A 19,243-nucleotide genomic window follows, 5' to 3' on the forward strand; every position below is an offset into this window, starting at 1 on the left:
ACCTTCGCTGCACTTTTGCCAGCAAAACTTGCTGCAGCAGCTGTTTGCTGCGGGCCTAATGGTGCCTGTCTCCACTTACAGGCAGGGAGTTATGATGGCCAGGAACGTAAGTGCTTCAGAGAGCTGAGATAAGCAAAGATGCTCCGAGCCACAGGCTTAAATCCAGAGGTTATTGACAGGGGATGTGTCAGTGCGCAAGAACCAGTCCAGCAGCCCTCTCTGATACCCGGTTATTGACAGGGCAATTGGAATGATGAAGTGGGGCTTCAGGCTGGTTTAATCACAGGACAAGCCTGCCTGGCACTGCCCGAAGGGCTGGGTACATCTGTCGCTCTCCGCGGAGGCACGGCCACACCATGCCACAGGGGGGACGGGAGCGGGGTGGCACAGGACAGGGTGCAGCCCCCTTGGGGGTGCGTGGTCCTGGGCTGTGCAAGGAGGGGAGGAGCAGAGGGACCCCCAGCTGGGGGTCTGACCCACGGGGAGCAGATGAGCGATGCAAAGCAAAGACACTGTGCCGATGCACAGGGAGAGCCTGCCGGGAGCAGGCTGGGGCTGGGGACGTGCTCGGGCACCCCCACGACAAGCAGACCTGGTCAGACACGAACTTTCAGCCTCCCTGAGTCCCTGTGGCTCTGAAGCTGGTTTATCAGCACACTCCAGACCCGATCGATGCGGGAGTGACCTGAATGGCTGATCAGAGGGGAGCAGCCACTGCCTCTGCCCCGGGCTGAGGGATGCAGCGACAGCGCACTCGGAGGAGGCTGCCCGTGACAGCCAGGGCGGATTAACGGGGGTCGCAGGGATGCATGTCTCCGCACCCTCACGCAGGCTGGCCCGGCCACAGGCAGCCTGGGGACTCAGCCACGCGAGGCTGACTCTGAAGGATGCCAGCTCTGAAGGACGCCAGCTCTGAAGGATGCCAGCTCTGAAGGACGCCAGCCAAGGTCGCAGCACCGATCGCTGCAGCTTGGCTGCTCTCTGCCGCCAGGCCCAAGGTGACCGAGCCCCTGAGAAGGAGAAGTCAGATGGGGCTGGTGTTAAAGCAGAGATGCACAGGGAGGAACAAGCAGAGGCTGGATGCAGACCCACTTGCAAAACCCACAGAATCTCACAGAGCGATGCTGTCCTGGCCCTGTATCCCATGGGGTTGGGTGTACCCCCTCAAAAATGGGCAAGTTTGGGTCAATGTTGCAGAAATTCTGGTTTTGGGGACCAAAGTGGACAACCAGATCCATCTAGGCTGGTGAGGGGTCATACCACCCGGTGCTGCAGGCACCCGTCAGGTTAACTCACAGCCTGGATTCTCCAAGCACAAATCAGGGCAGTTTTTGCTTAGCAAAAGGACCTGGGGGCCCTGCAGGAGGGATTCTGCCTGGGGAGAGGTAGGAGAGGCCATCCCAGCCCACAGAGAGCTACAAATAACCCAAACGGCCTCATTACCCAGTTTCTGATGAACAGGAGTTTGGTTCCGTGTTTCCCCCGGGGCTAACGCCACCTGAAACTGGGCTATGCCTCATTACGGCAGAAGCCGCTGCCCTCGAAGTCAGGCAGGAGCAGCACGCTTGCTCCGAGCACGCGTCCTTGCTGGAGATAACGGCCGGCAGTGGCCCACGGCGAGGAGCCCCGGTGGCCGCAGTGCCGGGTGCCGCGCTCCCGGGGGTGGCTGCCCAGAGGGGGGACGAGTTTTGGGTAAAGATCTCGCTCAGGCATCCAGGGGCCTCTGCCTGCGCCTGCAGTCGTCGATGTCCGCTGGAAAAGCCGCCCCTCGCCCTTCGGGGGAGCCCCTTGTGCCCCGCAGGACCGGGCTGGGAGCACGGGCAGACCGCCGGCCGCAGCACTCCCGCCTCCCCCCGAACCCCCCTGGCGCCCGGAGCGACCCTAACCCGCCGAGCAACCGCGCTGCTTACCGGGGCGGGAGGTCCCCGGGCCGGCACCGACACGCGTGGCCGGATCCCGCGGGCAAGGGGCACGCACGGAGCGGCGGGTGCGATCGCCGCAGCCTCCCTGCCACCCACCCCGGCTGACCGTCCTCCCGCCGGCGAGGGCACGCCGCGGGCCGGGCCGGGCCCGCTGCCCCGGGCGTCCCCCGGCTCCCCGGGCATCGCCTTCATCCCACGGACGCGCCGGGCCGGGGCTTCCCTCTAGCGACCGTCGGCGGGAGAGCACGCCGGGGGGGGACGCGGGATCCGGGGCTGCGGCATCCCGGCCCGGCCGCGGGCACCCCGACCGCCGGCACCGAAACCCCCCCGACGCCGGCCTGGGCCCGGGCCCGGGGTCCTGCCGTAAGCCCTGCGGCTCCCTCAGCCTCCTCGGCTCGGAAGCAAGGGGCCCGGCGAGCCCCGCTTCCCCGGGGCGCCCCAGCTCAGCCCTCGGGCACAGCCGGCGCTGCCGGGGCAGGGCCAGGGCACACAACCCCTTCCCCGAGCCCGGGCGCCCAGGCAGGGCGACTCCGGCTGCACCGTGCTGGCCGCCCCTTTCAGCCTCAGCAGCTCTTGCCAGAGGGTCAAATGCAGCCGCAGCTGCAGGCTGCGCTCCTGCAGGGCTGAGCTGCCCCAGAGGGGCTGAGGCTCGTTCTGGGCCACGGGAAGGTTTGGTCTCGGGTGGGTGGGTGAGGTGGGTTGCTCAGGCCAGTGTCTGCAGGGAGGGGTAGGGCTGGGGCCACCCTACACATGCAACTCGCTCCAGGCACTCGCAGGTGCCTCCGTGGGGACCGCCGCGCTGCCAGCGCGGTGTGTGGTGGGATCCGGCTCTCTGACAGGCGATGGGATGGTCCGGCTCCGGTGCGAGTGCTGTCCCGCATCGAACCTGCCTGCGCACAGCGAGCTCTCGCGATGAATGGAACCGCCAACGCTTCCCTCGTTCCCAGTGCGCACACACGTTTTTAATGGAGGACCATCAAACTCACAAAGCAGACCAGAAGCTGCCAGAGAAACGCTGGGCCGTGTCCTGGGCCCATGTGAAATGGCTGGTTCCCCTGGCAGGGCAGTGTACTGGCCATGGAGACAGCCTCTCGAGCCCGGCAGCGCTGTGGGGCAGGAGGGGAAGGCAGCAACATGGGGAGCAGCTGTCAGCAGGTAGGGAAGGGTTCGGGTGCTTTCCCATCCCAGTGTCTTGTCCTTTCTGCATGGGCGCAGCAAAGCCTCCTCCTGCAGTCGCAGGCACTAGCAAGGGATGTGCTGCAGCACAGCTCAGTCCAGCGAGGAAAAGAGGAGCGAGCCATGGCTCTCTGTCTGCACGGGCCTGGAGGGAAAGTCCCATGCCAAGGGCGACGGGAAGGGTCCCACTGTCCCAGGAGGTGGCCTGGGAATAGTTCTCTTCTGAGCAGAGCCCACGCTAGAAGGACTGGCCGTGGGTGCTGGAGCAGTACTCCAGGTAGTCAAACTCCATGATGGGGAACGTCACAGCACTCCACTTCTTGTACCTCCTCTTCTCAGCCGGCGTCTCCACCACAAAGTTTTTGATGCAGAGGATGGGCAGCTTCACCTGCCGGTAGATCATCTCCATCCCCCAGTCCTGTGTGGGCAGGGAGGGGACAGTCACGCAGCCCGCGGCGCAGCATCCACGGGCTGCAGGGCCATGGACACCTGGGATGGAGGCAGCTCCCTGCTCCCGGGGTTCGTCCCCCTGTGGTGACAGCTGCCCGTGTCCACGTCCCACATGTGCAGCACGCACATCACACAGGCATGTGCTGAAGGGAGATACAGCTCCATGCCTCAGCCAGGAGCTGGGACCCAAGGCACTGCCCATCCTGCCCCTCCAGCTCCGACTGGGCTGCAGCTGCGGGGGGATTGCCACACTCACCTGGTTGCACTCACTGCATGCGATGCAGCAGCCTGGCTCCCAGTCCTTGAAAGTCCGCTGGAACTCTATTTTCCCAGAGGAAACTCTGTAATACAACCTGCAAGGAAGGGGCCGAAAGACACTCTAAGGACGACAGTCCAGGGGACAGAAACGGGGGTGTGCTACCGTAGTCGTGCAGTCCTACAAAGCCCCCACGACCTTCCTGGACCAGTGTCCCCAAGAAAGCGCTGGCAGCAGGCTGCTGCCACCCCCTGCCCGTCCTGGGCAGGCACCTCGAGAGAGCGGCACCTCGTGCAAGTGACGCCTGACAGCCGGGCTCTGCCCGCTCGCCCCTGCCAGCGCCCAGCTCCTACCCGAAGTTGGGGTTGATGTTAACGTGGTGCATGCCCTCCACGGTGCGGATGTCGCTGCCGCGGCACACCGCCGCGTTGCAGTTGACACAGTAGAGGTAAACAGCGTCCGGGTCGTGCAGCCGCTGCCTCTCGCTGATCCTGGCCTTCTTCATTAGCCAGCTGGCAACAGCAACTTGCTGCAGCTCCCTGATCTGCAGATGGCAGGGGGAGGCAGGTCAGGAGGGAGGACGGGGGTCAGCGCAGGGCAATGGGCATGGACAGACGGCAGACGTGGCAAGACACACGGCCACAGAGAGATGCACCGTCCCAGAGAACACGAGCCGCATGGCAGGATGGGCAGGGCAGCATGGGCAGGACAGGATGGGCACGCACTGCCCTGTGCACCTGATGCTACCCCCACCCAGGAGCCGGTGCTGCCCAAGGGGGAGAGCAGACGGTCAAAACCAGGGTGCAAAGGGCTGTGCCCAAGCAGTAGATGCGGGCAGGAGCTGCCTGACCCTCCTGGTGCTCAGGGCAGTGCTCAGCGCTGTGCCCAGGGCTCACCTTGAGGCGGTACTCCTGCTCGGGCATGGCTTGCACCGCTCTGATCGCCCTCTCCATGAGCTCCACGAGGTCCTCGTTGAGCAGCTCACGGGAGACCTCTTTGCTGTTGGCTTTGGCAAGGATGGAGTAGATGCTGTTCTTGGCACGGGCACGGCCCCGGGCCTGCAGTGGAAGGGCCAAACACTGCAGTCAGCAGAGGAGGGCCGTGGCCAACCCCCCCTGCCTCCCCGTGCCACCTCACGAGGATGGATCCACCCTCCGTGCCCCGCTGCACCTCGCCAAGGAGATGCTCTGCCAGAGGCTGGGCTCATCCCCAGGGAGCTGCCAGCGGGCGCAGGATGCGAGAGCCCCCATGTCCCACCCCGGTGGCTTTGGGGCGTCCCAGCAGGCTGCCGCCCACATGAGGCCAGGCAGAGTGGCTGGAGGGACCCCGGGCAGCTACCTGCATCATGGCAATCTCGTTGGTCATCAGCCCGTAGCGGACCACGATGTTGCACTCGGGAATATCCAGGCCCTCCTCGGCCACACTGGTGGAGAAGAGCAGGTTGAGGGCTCCCTCACGGAACAGCTTGATCACGTCCTGCTGCTCATTCTGGGGGGAGAGGGGGGATGATGATTCAGCAGCTGCATAGGGCTCTGAGCCCCAGGCAGCATCCGCAGCACCCACGAAGTGTGCAGAGAGGGTTAGGGCTGGCTCCCTCCCGGGATCCTGTCCAGCTCCTTCCCACCCTCTGCTCACCTGCGTCATGTGCCTGGTCTGGTTGCTGTAGCCGGCGCCAGTGAGGACGGCAGCCCTGATGTGCTGCCCACAGAGCGCAGCCGTGTCCTGCAGCCAGCTGAGCAGGCTGTGGGCGCTCTGCCGGGTCTTGGTGAAGACGATGCCGCGAGAAGCGCCCAGGAGCTGGAAGTGCTCCTGCAGGATCTCTTCCAGCTTGCCCAGCCTGGGGTTCTCGTAGCGCCGGTCTCCAGCGAGCGCCTGCAGGCTCGTCCTGTTCTCTGCGCAGGGGAGCGGGGTGTCAGGGGGGCTCTCCGCCCCCCCAAACGCAGCCAGCGCCAACCCCCCTCCAGGCCCCTCCATTACCCTCAAATATGGTGGTGAGGAACCGTTCAGTGGGGTCCTTCATGTCCCGCTCGGTGGCGTAGAACTGCTGAAGGCACTGGAAGGCGTCGATCATCCGCACCGTGTCGTTGATCACCAAAGCGTCGTTGTACTTGCGCAGGTGCAGCGCGCACACCCGCATCTTGCGACAAAACGCCTCTGCCGCTGGCGAGGGCCAGGGCACACCACGGTCACAGCCTGGCCCCACGGCTGCCGGCTCTGCCCTGCCGCACCCACACTGCCACCTCCTTACCTCTCTTCTCCAGCTCCACGATGCGCTGCTCGTAAATCTGCGTGCCAAAGTCCTGCGGCAGGCCGGGCATCTCCATGTACTGCTGGATCTGCTCCATCACTTTCTTCAGCCGCTCGCCAAAGGGGTCCTGGGAGCAGAGAGGGGCTCAGGACCCAAGGAATCGGGGACATTGCTCCGGACAGCCTTGGAGCGCAGCCCAGAGCGCCTGGCCCAGCGTTAGGGGCTATTTGCATGGCAGGACCCAGATGGTTGTGGGATCCCCCTGCACCAAAGCTCGGGGTCGGGTGATTCCTCAGACTGGCTCATGCTAAGTGGATGGAGGGACACAGCCCCCAGCCGCCCCTCACCTGCGCTCTCTCCTGGCAGAGGTCGTACTGCTTCCTGGGCTGGGGGACGTGGCTCTGCAGGTGCTGCAGCTCCTCCTGCGCCGACGTGATTTTCTCAGTGTCCAGGTTGGCACAGATCTGAGAGGGTGAGACCCTACTTCCAGCCCTGAGCCCTGGCAGCCCAGGGCAATGTGGCGCGTGGTGCTCACTGGCACCCTGGCAAGTTCGGGGATGTCTCCCCCGTGCTGCCCAGCACCTGCACCCTGGGTTATCAATGCCCACCCCAAGGGACATACCGCTATGCCCCAGGAGAAGCTGTGCCCAGGGCCGTTGCACCCTGTCTCGGTGCAGGACAGGGGGTGCAGGACCAGGGGTGCAGGACCCACCTGCAAGATGTGCTCTACAGCCCCCTCGAAGGAGGTTGCCCCCCCGGTGCCGGGGGACGCCGTCAGGCCCAGGACCTGTGGCAGGTCCTGCTGCCCGCTGAGCTTGCGCTGGAGATAATTCAGCATGATTTTGTTGTAGACGGCTTCCTTGTGCGTGTGGTGGCATTCATCTATCACCAGCAGCGAGAAATCTGCACCAGGCAAGGAAGGGGAGCGGGGTGAGCTGCGCCGATGGCAGAGGCTCAGTTGGGGCAGTCCCCAGCCCGGCCATGGGGAGAGCAGCTCTGGGGGTCCCGCGCCCACCCGTCAGCTCCACGTGCATGTCCTCCTCCCCGCTGACCAGTGCGTTCTGCAGGATCTGGGCCGTGCAGATGACCACGTCGCTCCGCTTCACCACGCACGCGAAGAAGGACTTGTCGCTGCTGTCCCCGCTGATGGCCGTCACCCTGAAGTCCTTCTGCAGCACGTGGAACTCCTTCTTGGCGTGCTGGTCCACCAGGTGCACCTGCGCCCACCAGACCCCGCTCAGCCCCTGCCCAGGACCAGCGCCCGGGAGCCTGGGGCCCCATCACCCCCGGGGCAGGGGACCGGGGTCGGGGGGCACCTTGTTAACCAGCACAGCCACCCTGCCGCCCCGCCGGCTCTCCAGATGCTGCCGGCAGACGTGGACGGCGGCGCGGGTCTTGCCGGCGCCCGTGGGCAGCCAGATGATGCTGTTGCGGCCGCGCAGGGCCGGGGCCACCGCCTCCCGCTGGTACCCCCGCAGCTCCATCCCGCTCCCGCTGCCGCCGCCGGTCCCGGCCGGGAAACGAAACTCGGGGCGGCGCGTCCTGCCGGAGCCCCAGCGAGCGGGGCCCAGCGAGGGGGGGCCCCGCCGGCCGCGCTGCCGGGACCAGGCGGGCAGCGGGGCCGGGCTGAGCCGGGCCAGGGCGAACCGAGCGGGGCTGAGCCGCGCTGAGCCGGGCTGCCCGCGCCCCCGCGGCCCCCCCACCCCCGGCGCCTGCCCGGCCCGCAGCGGCCCGGGAACCCGCCACGGGAGCCCCGGCCAAGGACAGAAACCGAAACCGGGCGGAGCTCCCGCCGCCGCCCCGGTGCAGCCCCCCCTGCACCCCAACCGGCGCCTGCCCCCTGGCAGTCCCGGCACACCCCAACCAGTCCGTGCACCCCCGCCCGGTCCAGGGGGCCTCTGCATCCTCCCCGCACTGAGCTGCTCCTGTCCCTCTCCCCAACTCAGATACCCTCCCCAGCATCCCAGGCTACCAACTGCGGGGCCAGACACGAGGATGCAGCTGGGTCTGCACAAGGACATTTATCTAAAAAAAAAAAACAAAACGAAACAAAACAACAGTCAAATGGAATGGGTGGCGGGGGCTGGTCCCACCCCGGCGAGGCCAGTGAGCCGCAGAGCATCTCCAGCGCCCACACAGCCATGGCAGCACGGGGGGTAAGGCAGTAGGCGACCAAGCGAGGATGGGGGACAAGTCAATGCTGGGGTGGGGCGCTCCCCAGCCCAGCGCCCAAAGAGGCGCGGGGGGAACACGGCCCGCGAGGCGCAAGGAGGGGGCAGCAAGGGGGGAGGCGAGCAGGAGCCGACCCCAGCGCCAGGGGCAGAGGCTGGCTCCCGGCTGGGGCAGAGCAGGGGCAGTGGCGGCGGCGGCCAGTGCAGCACCGGGCATCCCCCTGCCCCAGGAGCCGGAGCAGCAGCCAGGGCAGCCCAGCCCTCACCGCCTCCGGCCAGGCAAGAGGCAGTCCCGGCTGGCATCAGGAGCAGCAGGGAGGGCTGTATGGGCAGGGAGCACTGTACAGACTGCGGCTGGGCCCCTGCCCGGGGCAGAGGCAGGGCTGGGGGCAGACCTGCCCCCAGAGGGACGGAAGAGCTGATAGAGGCAGCAGGAGCTGGGGGTCTGGGGCCAGAGCACCCCCTCAAGCAGGATCCTGGACCACGAGCAGCATCTCTGCCTGCAGCCGGGGGCAGGCAGGGCTGAGCCCTGCCATACATTCAACGAGAGGGGCAGGGGCTGCCTGTGCGTGGACGGAAGCAGAAAACCAAAGCACTTGTGTGCCCCCGCCCTGTCGCAGAGAGCCGGGGCAGAAGGCATAATCCTGGGGAGGAGGGAAGCGCTGGTGCCGGGGGGCTCCCAGTCCCCAGGGAGAGGCAGGAACTCAGCACTGCACCCCTGCCCCGGGCAGATCCCGATGAGGCGGCTCCAGCCCTGCTGCTCACACACCCCCAGGAGAGGCAGCTGACAGCTTGGGGATAAAAGCAGCAGGCACCCCTTGCTCCCCCCGAGGGAAGGCCCAGCTCCCCCAGGCTGCTCAGCAGTAACACATCCTCCAGCAGCCCCTGCCCACGGAGTGGGGCCAGGTCCCACGGGGAGCCCTGCCCCTCCCAGGGGGGTGCCGGTAGCCAAGGCGCATCCAGGCCAGCTCCCCTACTTGTCGATGAGCCCCCCCTCCTTGAGCTTGAAGTAGAAGAACTTCTCCAGGGTGTTGGCACACTTGCAGTAGTCGCTGTCGGGCGGGTTGTACTCGCGGCAGTTGGTGATGATGCGCTGCAGGTCAGCGATGAACAGCTTCTTGGTGACGTAGTAGCGGTTCTTCAGGCGCTCGGTCATGGTCTTCAGGTCTGGGGGTGGGGAAGGGTCAGCACCCCCCAGGCCTCTGTGCCCCCCCAGACACGGAGCTGGACACCAGCCCAGGGTCCTGACTTCTGGGCTGTCCTGGGGCTCCCAGCACCCCATTTCCCCAGCCAGGACACCCCCTCCCCGGCACAGATCCTGCAGACAGCAGGGCTGCAGCCCTCCCTCCTCCATCCTGCCCCGGGGGTCCGGGCACAACCACCTACCGATGGGGAAGCGAATGATTTCGTAGTAGTCCGGTGCCTCCGACTTCTTCACTGGCTCCATGAAGGGCCACGCGCTGGGGTGGGTCTGGGGAGAGGGCGGGGGGTAGGTTATGGCAGCAAGCACAAGCAGCCACCGCAGGCAGCCCCTGCCTGCCCCAGCACACAGGGGTCCTGCTCGTGTGCTGGGTCACCCCACCTGCCCCCCAAGAGCATAGCCCAGGACAGCCTGTCCCAGGGGAGGCAGCTCCGAGGGCTGTCAGGGGGACGGGCACCCCGGAGCAGAGGGTTCTCTCCTGCCTGCACCTTGATCTGGGCCAGGAGGTTCTTCAGGGTGTTGTAGAGCTGGTCTGGATCCTTCAGCTCTTTTCTGCAAGACAAAATCAGCACCCATCAGCCCGAGGGCGGGCAGCCTCTCTCCATCCCAGTGCTCCCACCTCCCCATCCCAGCGCTGGAGCGAGGAGCAACCTGAGCCGAGCCCCCGCAGCCCAGCTGCTGCAGGACACCCGCCCCCTGCGCAGCACTCACCCCTTCTCCTTCCCCAGCGGTTTCCATCCCGTTTCTCCTGGAAATCAAGGGTCAATGTCACCACATCTGCCCCACACCCACAGGCGAGGGAGGACGGAGCCCTCCTGCCAGACAGCCCTTCCCCACCAGAAGGACTCACGGATGCCAGGGACGCTCTCGATGGGGATCTGCCGCACGCCCTCCTTGAAGCAGGTCAGACCAGGGTAGACCTTGCGGATCTGCGCTTGCTTCCTCTCAATCAGCTTCTTGATGATCTGGAGCAGGAAAGGGGGGTTGGAAGTGGGGAGGTGAGCAGGGACTGCAGGATGCTCCAGGGAGCCAAACCATGATGTAGGACCCCACAGGCCGAGCACCGGCTGCACCCACTGCCCAGGGCCGGAGCCAACCCCGACCACCATAAACGCCACCGCAGTGTCCCGTCTCTGCCCCAGGAGCCTCCTCCCAGGGGAGATTCAAGGGACAGTTCCCAAGGGCCGACACATCCCCACAGCTCTCCCCTGCCTTCAGGAGGCGGCTGGCAGGGGCCAGAGCAGGCAGAGCCCGGCAGCGCCCGCCCGCAGGAGGTACCTCCTTCTGCTTCTTGATGATGTGCGAGAGCTCGGTGTAGGGGATGCGGGGGTTCAGCTCACACTCCATCAGGGTCGCCCCCTCATAGTCCTTGATGTAGCCCAAGTAGCGGCTCTTGGGGACCTTGATGTCCTTGGAAAAGCCCTAGGAGGGAGAGGGCAGGTGGGAGGGGGCTGGTGGGCAGGAGAGCTGAGGGGAGCCGCCCCGGGGGAAGGAGCCCACCTGCTTCTTGAAGTAGCCGATGGCGTACTCGTCCGCGTAGGTGAGGAAGTAGAGGATGTTGTGCTTGATGTGGTACTCCTTCAGGTGGTTCATCAGGTGCGTCCCGTAGCCCTGGGGGAGCGGCCATGAGACAGGGACCCCCCCGGTGCCCTCCAGGCAGCCCGGGTCGGACGGGATGCATGGTCCCCTCCCACCCATGGACACAGGCAGCTGGAAGACGTCCCCAGAGCAATCGCTGCCGCTCGGGGCCGGCCAGCACTGAGGGGTCTGGGCTACCCCAGGGGTTGGGACACCCCCGCACTCTCCCACCTACAGCAGGACCATCCTGCTCCCCCCGCAGCCCCCCACCCACCGCCCCGCTCCTCCCCACCCCTGTGCCATGCCCACCACCCGCCTCCCCGCTCTCACCTTCACTTGCTCGTTGGACGTGACCGCGCAGAAGACTATCTCCGTGAAGCCCTGGGTGGGGAACATGCGGAAGCAGATCCCCCCGATCACTCGGCCATCCTTGATCAGTGCCAGGGTCTTGTGCTTCCTGTGGGCAGCGAGGCCAAGGGTGAGACAGGACCCCCCCTGTGCCGGCTCCCCCCGCACCCCCGAGCCACGCACGGGTCGAAGACGAGGCGAGTGATGTACTCCTTGGGCATGCGGGGCAGCTGGTGCGAGAAGACGTTCTGCAAGCCCACCAGCCACATCAGGATCTTCTTGTTGGACTTCTGCGAGAGTGAGTTGCCGATGACGTGGAACTCGATGATGCCACGGCGCTCCTCCAGCCGGGCCGTCTCGTCCCGTGCCGCGTTTGCCGACAGCAGGCTGGTCTGGGGGGTGCGGGGGGTTTCACTGATCCCAGCACACCCTCCGCGGGGGGAGCCCAGCCAGGCCCCAGCATGCCAGGAAAGCACCGGTGCCTCCTCAGTGCCCCTCGCCCCGTACCTCGGGGCCCAGCATGGCCGCGGGGTCTGTGATGGTCAGCATGACCTCGTTCACCAGCTCCATGGGGATGTCTCCCATGACGCGGATCCGCTTGGCATCTTCCAGCGTCAGGCTCTCGGGCAGCTTCCGCTTCTCCCCTGGGGCGCGGAGCAGAGCGGCACATCCAGCACCGGGAGGGACCAAGGAAGGTCCCAGCTCACCCGGCTCCGGGCTCACACCGGCCCTACCTGGCAGGGGCTCTGGGGTGCTGGCGTCCATGCTCGCGGCAGAGCTGCTGTTGCTGAGCTTCTTGCTGAAGAGTGGAGTGGTGGGCACAGCAACGGTGCTGACTGCGGCTGGAAGAGACCAACGATGCCCGTGACTGCCAGAAAGCAGCTCGCCACGCCGCAGCAGCCCAGCCACTGGCCAAGGCTCACCCACCACCTCGGTCCTTTATCCTACAGCCCCCAAGCTGGGGGGCTGCTCCCTGAGGTACCTGGGCGAGACACCAGCTGGGCACCCTCTGTGGCCGGCACGGTGAAATCGGCCTCCCAGATTGGAGAGTTCTCACCGTAGATCTCCTCCTCCAGCATGGACAGGAACCTGGCAGGGAGCGGCACGTCGGCCGGTGAGCAGGCACTGGGCACGCACAGCCCCACAGCTCCGCACGCGGTGGGGAGCGCAGGCGGTCACGCTCAGTGTGCGAGCACCCCGAGGGAGGAGAGCCTCCTCAGCGGCGCAGCAGCCATCCCCACATCGGGCACCTACTTGGGGAAGTGGGTGAGGATCAGCGTCCGCTTCTCAGGCACCAGCTTGTCCTTCTCCACCCGGAACTTCTCCAGCAGCTGCCGGCGGGTGACCGTGAAGATGGACTTCAGGAGGCTGCGCCCGAAGACGTGGGTGGTCTCGTAGCGGGGAAGGCTGTCACAGCTCTGCGGCACGTGGCAGTAGCACAGCCACCTAGGAGACAAGAACACGCTCCAGTGATGGGTCTGGGACCACGACCCCAGAGCACCCACATCCCTCCTGGGACAACAGCGCTGGAAGCGGGGACGAGGAGAGCAGGCGTCCGGCGGGTCACGGCTGACGTTATTTGGAAGCAGCCTCCTCACTGAATGCCTGCTCTCCTCGCCTGGGAGAGCTGGGGAGAGGTGAAGACCCCAGGAGTCAGGGGTCAGGCCCACGCAGGGGTGGGAGGAACGGGCAGACCCCCAGGCTGGCTGGCTCAGACTCCCTCCCGCTCTCACCTTGTGTAGTTGACCTTGTAGGTGGCCACATCGTCGTTCTGGGAGCGCTGCCGGAACTGGGACGGCGTCTCCAGCTTCCAGTAGTTAAGGCAGAGCAGGAACATCTTGGAGAGCTCGTACATGGTCTGCCGCTCCTTGGGTGGCAAGTGGCTGAACTTGTACTGGACGAAGTTCAGGACTCCCTGGGGAGAGGAAGGGGTGGTGGAGGGGCACTGGGTGCTGCACCAGACCCTTCAGTGCTGCCGCCCAAAGAGGGAGGGGACCGTGCAAGAGCAGCAAAACACAGGACAAGTCATCAGTGCAATGTGGAGCCTGACAACGGTCTCACCTGCTCAATGTTTGGCTTCTCGAAGGGGGGGCTCCCCAGGGACCCCTCGACCACAGGCTGGCTCATCTGCAGGATGCACTTCCGCAGGAGCTGCGAAGACACCGTCGGACACAGTTATGGACCGAGGTTCCAAGACCAGGCACACCACGAGCGGTGGAAGTGGCAGAACGCTGCTGCGGGGCTGCACCGATTTACACAGCCGGGAAGGTGCCACGGTCCACCCCGGAGCATGCCCGTTTCTTCCCTGGAAACCTCCCTCCCAGGGGAATTCAAGGCCGGGAGAGCAGTCGCTCCCAGGACAGGGTCAGCGTTTCAGGTCTCCGGCTGGGCTGGTGGGCTCACAGCCAGAGCACAGCTCCCAGCAGAGCAGGCAGAGGACAAGCAGCGGGACAGCAGCCCCAGCTCCCCGGCAATGCTGAGGGACCCCTGCCCAACGTGCCCAGCCCCAGACACACCTTGAACAGGTAGAAATACACCTGCTTGGTGTCCGTGTCCTCCTCCTTGTGCACCGACATGAAGAGGTTTTCCACGTCCACCACCATACCCAGGAGCCGGTTGATCTCCTCCTCCGAGACGTTCTCCAGGTGGGACACGTGGTCCGCTGTGGCAGAGAGAAAGCCGCAGTGAGACTGGGGGGGGTCAGCACTGTTCCCCCTCCCTGGGAGGTCCCGCGCGCCCCGCGGGGGGTTACCCAGCGCATGGCCGCAGCTCCGGCAGGGCTCGCTCAGGTTGGTCACCGGCTGCTGCAGGTCCATGCGGGGGGCAGTGGGAGGGTTGGGGTTCTTCCAGCCGTTACACTTGCAGGCGTCATTGGCCTGGGACAAGGGACAGGACAGGCCATCACGCAGCGGCCCATACACTGCCTCGTGCCACGGCTGCTGCCTTCTTCGGCCAAAGAACTTCCCCCACAAAGTCTCCTCCACCTGTCCCACCCACCCCTATTTACCCACCCCAGTTTTCCTCAGCATCCATCCTGCATGACCCAGCACCCTATGGGTGAGCATCTCTCACATTTCTCCTGTGTGCAGCCCCAGGATCCTGCATCCCCTGCCCATGCATGTACTTGCACCCCCCCCCCGCACTCCTCTGCACAGCTGAGGACCCTGCACCTGCATCTCCTGTCCATGCACATCCTTGCATCTCCCTCCCGCACCCCATGCACAGCTCAGCACCCCGCTCCTGCACCCCCTGCCCATGCACGTCCTTGCATCTCCCTCCCGCACCCCATGCACAGCTCAGCACCCCGCTCCTGCACCCCCCGCTCATGCACATCCTTGCATCTCCCTCCCGCACCCCATGCACAGCTCAGCACCCCGCTCCTGCACCCCCTGCCCATGCACGTCCTTGCATCTCCCTCCCGCACCCCATGCACAGCTCAGCACCCCGCTCCTGCACCCCCGCCCATGCACGTCCTTGCATCTCCCTCCCGCACCCCATGCACAGCTCAGCACCCCGCTCCTGCATCCCCTGCCCATGCACGTCCTTGCATCTCCCTCCTGCACCCCATGCACAGCTCAGCACCCCGCTCCTGCACCCCCCGCTCATGCACGTCCTTGCATCTCCCTCCTGCACCCCCTGCCCACGCCCGGCCCAGCACCCCCCGCCGGTCCTGCCCGGTGCCAGTCCAGCCCACCTTGCAGGCCGAGAAGACCCCCAGCTTCTCCAGCTTCTTGCCGCGGGGGAACCCGCGCACCTGCGCCTTGCGCTGGCTGGCCCGCTGCTGCTGGCTCAACCCAGGCCGCGCCGGATCGCTGGACCCCGCTCCTCCCGCCGCCGCCCCGCTCCCAGCCGCCGTCCCCGGGCCCGGCGGGGGCCGTCCGGGCTGCGCGGCCTCCGGCTCCGCCATGCCGGGCCCGGCGTGCGCTCCGCGTTTACTGCGCCTGCGCGCCGGGCACGCCGGGATCGGTAGTCCGCCGCGGCGGGGGGGGCGGGGGGCGGTCGGTCCGGTGCTCCCGGGGCCGGTTCACGCCACCCGCAGCCCCGGGCGGGAGCTCCCGCCCGGGGCTGCGGGCGGCGTGAACCGGCCAGAGAGCGTCGAGGTACGGGCCCGACGTGGACCAACAGCCCCAAGAGCCTCTCCCGTGGCGGTGCCGGCGGCGCAGGACCATCACTGCCCGGAGGAGCCCGCCTCCCCCCCCGGTAACCGGTACCGCGCCCGGTTCGGCGGTGCTCGGCGCTGCACGGCGCGCTCCGCGGCCTCCTCCAAATATGGAGTGCGGCCCCGCCTTCTCCACCAAATATGGGGCGAGGCCCCACCTCCTCACTGGAGACAGAGGGTGGGGTCACGCGGGAGCGCCCCGCCTCCTCTGTCCAATATGGAGTGTAGCCCCGCCCCAGCCCCGGCATGCGCCCGCCTCCTCGGTATATATATGAAGTGGCCCGCCCTGCCTACCCATTTATGGGAGTCCCCGCCCATTTCGCCGCTGAGGGGCGTGGCTTGGCGGCAGGCTGGGTCGCGAAGGAGCGGGCAGCGCCTGGAAGGTGCCAGCAATTTGGCGGGGGGCGGCGCAAGGCATGGGGCATGCTGGCACGGCACGGCGCGGGGGATGCTGGCACGGCTCGGCACGGCTCGTGGCCGAGTGGGTACCGCACGGGGGTGTCCCAGCACCATCCCGAAGATGGGGGTCGGGTGCCCAAAGGCTGCCCGGGGGGATGCTCGGGGCCCCCCGGGGATGCTCGGCGCTGTGCATATGCTGGAGCCCCTCAGCCAACCTCCTCCATCAAGGCAGGGCTGGGGAGAGGTGCCGGGGTCGTGCCTTGTGCCAGCACAGCCCGGCTCCTGGGGCTGCCATCCCGCTGTGTGGGCACAGCCAGCAGCATTGCAAAGCACGGGGCCAGGCGAGACCAGCAAACACCAAAGCCACACAAATAAAAGTCAGGAATATTTATTACATATCAAAAAAGCTACATGTTTTGGGCAGAGACCCCCCCACCAGGCCATCACACAGTCCCCGGCACGGTCCTGCCCTGTGACCAGCAGCTGCCCCCGCAGCCGGGCTCAGCCCAGCCCTGCGCCGCTCCCTGTCACGCCTTGGCCCGCTCGGCTCCGTCGTCGGCACTGGCTGTCGGCTGTGCCACCGCCGGTCCCATCTGGATGGGCACGTTCCTCTCTGGGGCGGCCGGCAGGGCCAGCCTGGGGGCCTCGATGCGGAGCTGCCCCTCCTTGGACAGGGAGCACGTCAGCGCCTCGGCGTCCACCTCCTCGGGCACGTCCCACTCCCGCTTCAGCACCTCGTACTTGTAGGAGAAGGAGCCCTTCTCGTCCGTGCTCTGTGTCTCCTTCTGCCCCACCAGCACCACCTTCCTGCCCACCACCTTCACCGACAGCTGCTCGGGCGCAAAGTCCTTCACGTCCTGGCAGACGGAGAAGCCCTCTCCGGAGCCCTGGGTCAGGGCTGCACTGGTGCCCGGGGCTCGCTCCGCGGCGATGCCGATCCGGCCGGGGCTGCTCCCGCTGCTCAGGAACTGCTCGAAGCTGCTCATGAACTCCCGAGCCCTCTCCATCTCCAGCCGTAGCTCTCGCTCCAGCTCGGCGAAGAGGGTGCCAGGATGTGGCCAAAGGGTGCGGACGGGTCCCAGCCACGGGAACAGCGAGCTGGATGCAGGCGGCATGAAGTGCAGGCGGCAAAGCATCTCTGCTCCCGGTGTGTGCTCCCGGTGTGTGCTGCGGCTCAGCTCTGTGCAAGGGCTGGAGCGGTGCTGGGCTGGGGCCGGGGACCGGCGGGTTTTATCCTCCCCTGCCCAGGGGTGTGCCCCTTCCAGAACACTCTCTACCCACGCACCCTCCTGGAGCCATCACCTATTTTTGAGAGGCTGATTATCCGTCAGCCGAAATAGCAGCGCCTGCTTCTGGGGACGAGTCACATGCCACAAATAGGGAGCTGCAGTCACTGCTGGGAGCTCGGGTTTCTGCAGAGCCACCGTGATGCAGCAATGCCCGCAGGACCGCCAGCCGGGGGGCGAGCAAAGCCCGTCCCGCAGCCCCACGCTGTGCCAGGAACGCGTCACTTCGGCCAGCACGGGGACGGTCCCACCCCTAAAGCAACGTGTTCCTACGTCACCCTCTGCCAGACGCCTCTCGCACTTTCTAGCCCCCCCCGCCCCGGGGGCCACCCGCCGTCCTGTCCCGACCCCACGGCCCCCAGCCTGTGCCCCCCGCCTGGGGAGGGGCCCAGGGGCTGGTTTCTGGTCTCACCTGGGGCTCCCTCCCCGGGCAGCTGAGGGTCCTGCAAACGGGGTGGGGGGCAGAGTGGCTCTCCTGCCTGCAGATGGGGGGGACGGGCCACAGGCGAGGGGGGGAAGGCAGGGAGGAGAGGAGCCCAGCCCCACTCCCTGCCTGGGAAGTAGAAAGGCCACAGATTTTTGGCAGGGGCGGTTCAGGCATCCCGTTCGGAGGCTGAGGTGATGCTGCTAATTATAAGCCAGGAGAGCAGAGCTGCAAGACTAAGTGCGAAGGTATGCTGGGCACGACGTAAGAGGTGCCTCTCCTCATGGATGAGTAACAAGAATGAGCTGGAACGGGCTGGAAAGAGCTAAGCTCTTCTCCCGAGGATGACGTGATGTGCAGGATGAGGCCACTCCTCCCGGGAAGGGGAATAAAAGCCATGGGCGGCAGCACCAGGGCAGAGCGCTCCCAGTCCACTGGAGAGGGGACAATCGGAGAGCCAGCAGCACCAGCACCAGCACCAGCACCAGCAGCGATGCTTTGCCGAATGCACCTCGCACCATTCGCCTCCAGCTCCCTGGCCACTCGTCTGGGCACAGTGAGGACCCTGTGGCCACACGCTGAGACCATCTTCACCGAGCTGCAGCAGGAGATGGAGAAAGCTCGGGAGTTCATGAGCAGCTTTGAGCAGCTCCTGAGCAGCCAAGGAGCCACCGCCATGGAGCGAGTCCCGAGCACCAGCACAGCCCTGACCCAGGGCTCCGGAGAGGGCTTCTCCATCTGCCAGGACGTCAAGAACTTTGCTCCCGAGCAGCTGTCAGTGAAAGTGGTGGGCAGGAAGGTGGTGCTGGTGGGACAGAAGGAGACGCAGAACGTCGACGAGAAGGGCTCCTTCTCCTACAAGTACGAGGTGCTGAAGCGGGAGTGGGACGTGCCCGAGGAGGTGGACGCCGAGGCGCTGACGTGCTCCCTGTCCAAGGAGGGGCAGCTCCGCATCGAGGCCCCCAGGCTGGCCCTGCCGGCCGCCCCGGAGAGGAACGTGCCCATCCAGGTCAGCCCTGCAGCACCACAGCCCGGACCAGCCTCCGAGGACGGAGCCACCAACAAAGCCCAGGTGTAATGGGAGGGGAACCGATGGCCCGCGGCAGGACCGGAGGAGATAGCAGCAAGTCTTGGGTTTTAGCCCAGACAAGCTCCATCAGCAATGATATCATTTTTTTCGCTATACTGGAATGTTTTTGTATCCAATAAAAATACTTTTGCGTAGAACCTGCTTGTGCTCTCCTGGTGTTGATTGATGCGGAGGCTGCGCCCTGGTCTCAGCTCTTGATGCCAGAGGAGCTGGATGCACAGAGAGGGAAGAACCTCTTTTGGTGCCTCAGGGCAGCACAAAATGGGGCCAACAGCAGACCCAGAGGGAGGGAATGGATCTGCGAGCACAGTGCTGCTCAGGGTGGGGGGAGGCAAGAAGCTCCCAAGTGGGGAGGGGCAGCCCCACTCACCTGTACTGGAGCAGGGACAGCTCTCCCAGGAAGCAGGCAGGCTGCCTTCACCCCCTCCTTATGCTGCTGCCAGCATCTGCACCACCTCCACAGTCCCTCGCTCCCTGGCTGATGCCACTGAATGGGAAGACGACCATGCTGGAGGGCCTGGCTGGGTGTAGGGTG

The 19,243-nt window shown here is 66.1% G+C and overlaps 4 protein-coding genes across 4 annotated transcripts; 1 reads left to right on the forward strand and 3 right to left on the reverse strand.

Annotated features, from left to right (window-relative positions):
- Window positions 1-2,384: 2,384 nt before the first annotated feature.
- DHX58 (DExH-box helicase 58) lies at window positions 2,385-7,575 on the reverse strand. The gene is made up of 12 exons (XM_075171672.1): window positions 7,369-7,575; window positions 7,068-7,269; window positions 6,765-6,955; window positions 6,400-6,516; window positions 6,053-6,179; window positions 5,782-5,964; window positions 5,440-5,696; window positions 5,143-5,292; window positions 4,701-4,862; window positions 4,158-4,348; window positions 3,805-3,901; window positions 2,385-3,516 (listed from the first exon to the last, which is right to left on the reverse strand). Exons 1-12 carry the CDS (start codon window positions 7,534-7,536, stop codon window positions 3,337-3,339), a joined length of 2,025 nt encoding a protein of 674 aa, XP_075027773.1. The 5' UTR covers window positions 7,537-7,575; the 3' UTR covers window positions 2,385-3,336.
- Window positions 7,576-8,057: 482 nt separating this feature from the next.
- Window positions 8,058-15,351, reverse strand: KAT2A (lysine acetyltransferase 2A). The gene is made up of 18 exons (XM_075171673.1): window positions 15,045-15,351; window positions 14,103-14,226; window positions 13,867-14,012; window positions 13,412-13,501; window positions 13,084-13,265; window positions 12,605-12,796; window positions 12,333-12,439; window positions 12,085-12,192; window positions 11,858-11,994; window positions 11,534-11,742; window positions 11,333-11,459; window positions 10,925-11,035; window positions 10,703-10,846; window positions 10,275-10,389; window positions 10,136-10,172; window positions 9,913-9,976; window positions 9,610-9,694; window positions 8,058-9,390 (listed from the first exon to the last, which is right to left on the reverse strand). The coding sequence occupies exons 1-18, from the start codon at window positions 15,255-15,257 to the stop codon at window positions 9,197-9,199; spliced, it is 2,385 nt and encodes a 794-aa protein (XP_075027774.1). The 5' UTR covers window positions 15,258-15,351; the 3' UTR covers window positions 8,058-9,196.
- A 929-nt stretch (window positions 15,352-16,280) lies between these two features.
- On the reverse strand, window positions 16,281-17,416 carry LOC142092003 (heat shock protein 30C-like). The gene has a single exon (XM_075171677.1). The coding sequence runs from the start codon at window positions 17,042-17,044 to the stop codon at window positions 16,436-16,438; it is 609 nt and encodes a 202-aa protein (XP_075027778.1). The 5' UTR covers window positions 17,045-17,416; the 3' UTR covers window positions 16,281-16,435.
- Window positions 17,417-18,022: 606 nt separating this feature from the next.
- Window positions 18,023-18,845, forward strand: LOC142092001 (heat shock protein beta-11-like). The gene has a single exon (XM_075171674.1). It carries the CDS (start codon window positions 18,112-18,114, stop codon window positions 18,694-18,696), a length of 585 nt encoding a protein of 194 aa, XP_075027775.1. The 5' UTR covers window positions 18,023-18,111; the 3' UTR covers window positions 18,697-18,845.
- Window positions 18,846-19,243: the final 398 nt, after the last annotated feature.

The sequence above is a fragment of the Calonectris borealis genome, chromosome 22 (assembly GCF_964195595.1).
Source record: "Calonectris borealis chromosome 22, bCalBor7.hap1.2, whole genome shotgun sequence".
NCBI lineage: Eukaryota > Metazoa > Chordata > Aves > Procellariiformes > Procellariidae > Calonectris > Calonectris borealis.

What these genes read in the sequence shown, in the direction of transcription:
- DHX58 (XM_075171672.1), bottom strand. Translation starts at nt 7,536, where the DNA reads ATGGAGCTGCGGGGGTACCAGCGGGAGGCGGTGGCCCCGGCCCTGCGC. An exon ending in CATGCACGTGGAGCTGACGG is followed by an intron (nt 6,956 to 7,067) that starts GTGGGCGCGGGA and finishes TGCCTGGTGCAG; the next exon opens with ATTTCTCGCTGCTGGTGATA. An exon ending in CATGCAGTGAGTGCAACCAG is followed by an intron (nt 3,517 to 3,804) that starts GTGAGTGTGGCA and finishes CTGCCCACACAG; the next exon opens with GACTGGGGGATGGAGATGAT.
- KAT2A (XM_075171673.1), bottom strand. Translation starts at nt 15,257, where the DNA reads ATGGCGGAGCCGGAGGCCGCGCAGCCCGGACGGCCCCCGCCGGGCCCG. An exon ending in GGGTCTTCTCGGCCTGCAAG is followed by an intron (nt 14,227 to 15,044) that starts GTGGGCTGGACT and finishes CCCTTGTCCCAG; the next exon opens with GCCAATGACGCCTGCAAGTG. An exon ending in CGGCCATGCTGGGCCCCGAG is followed by an intron (nt 11,743 to 11,857) that starts GTACGGGGCGAG and finishes CGCACCCCCCAG; the next exon opens with ACCAGCCTGCTGTCGGCAAA.
- LOC142092003 (XM_075171677.1), bottom strand. Translation starts at nt 17,044, where the DNA reads ATGCTTTGCCGCCTGCACTTCATGCCGCCTGCATCCAGCTCGCTGTTC.
- LOC142092001 (XM_075171674.1), top strand. Translation starts at nt 18,112, where the DNA reads ATGCTTTGCCGAATGCACCTCGCACCATTCGCCTCCAGCTCCCTGGCC.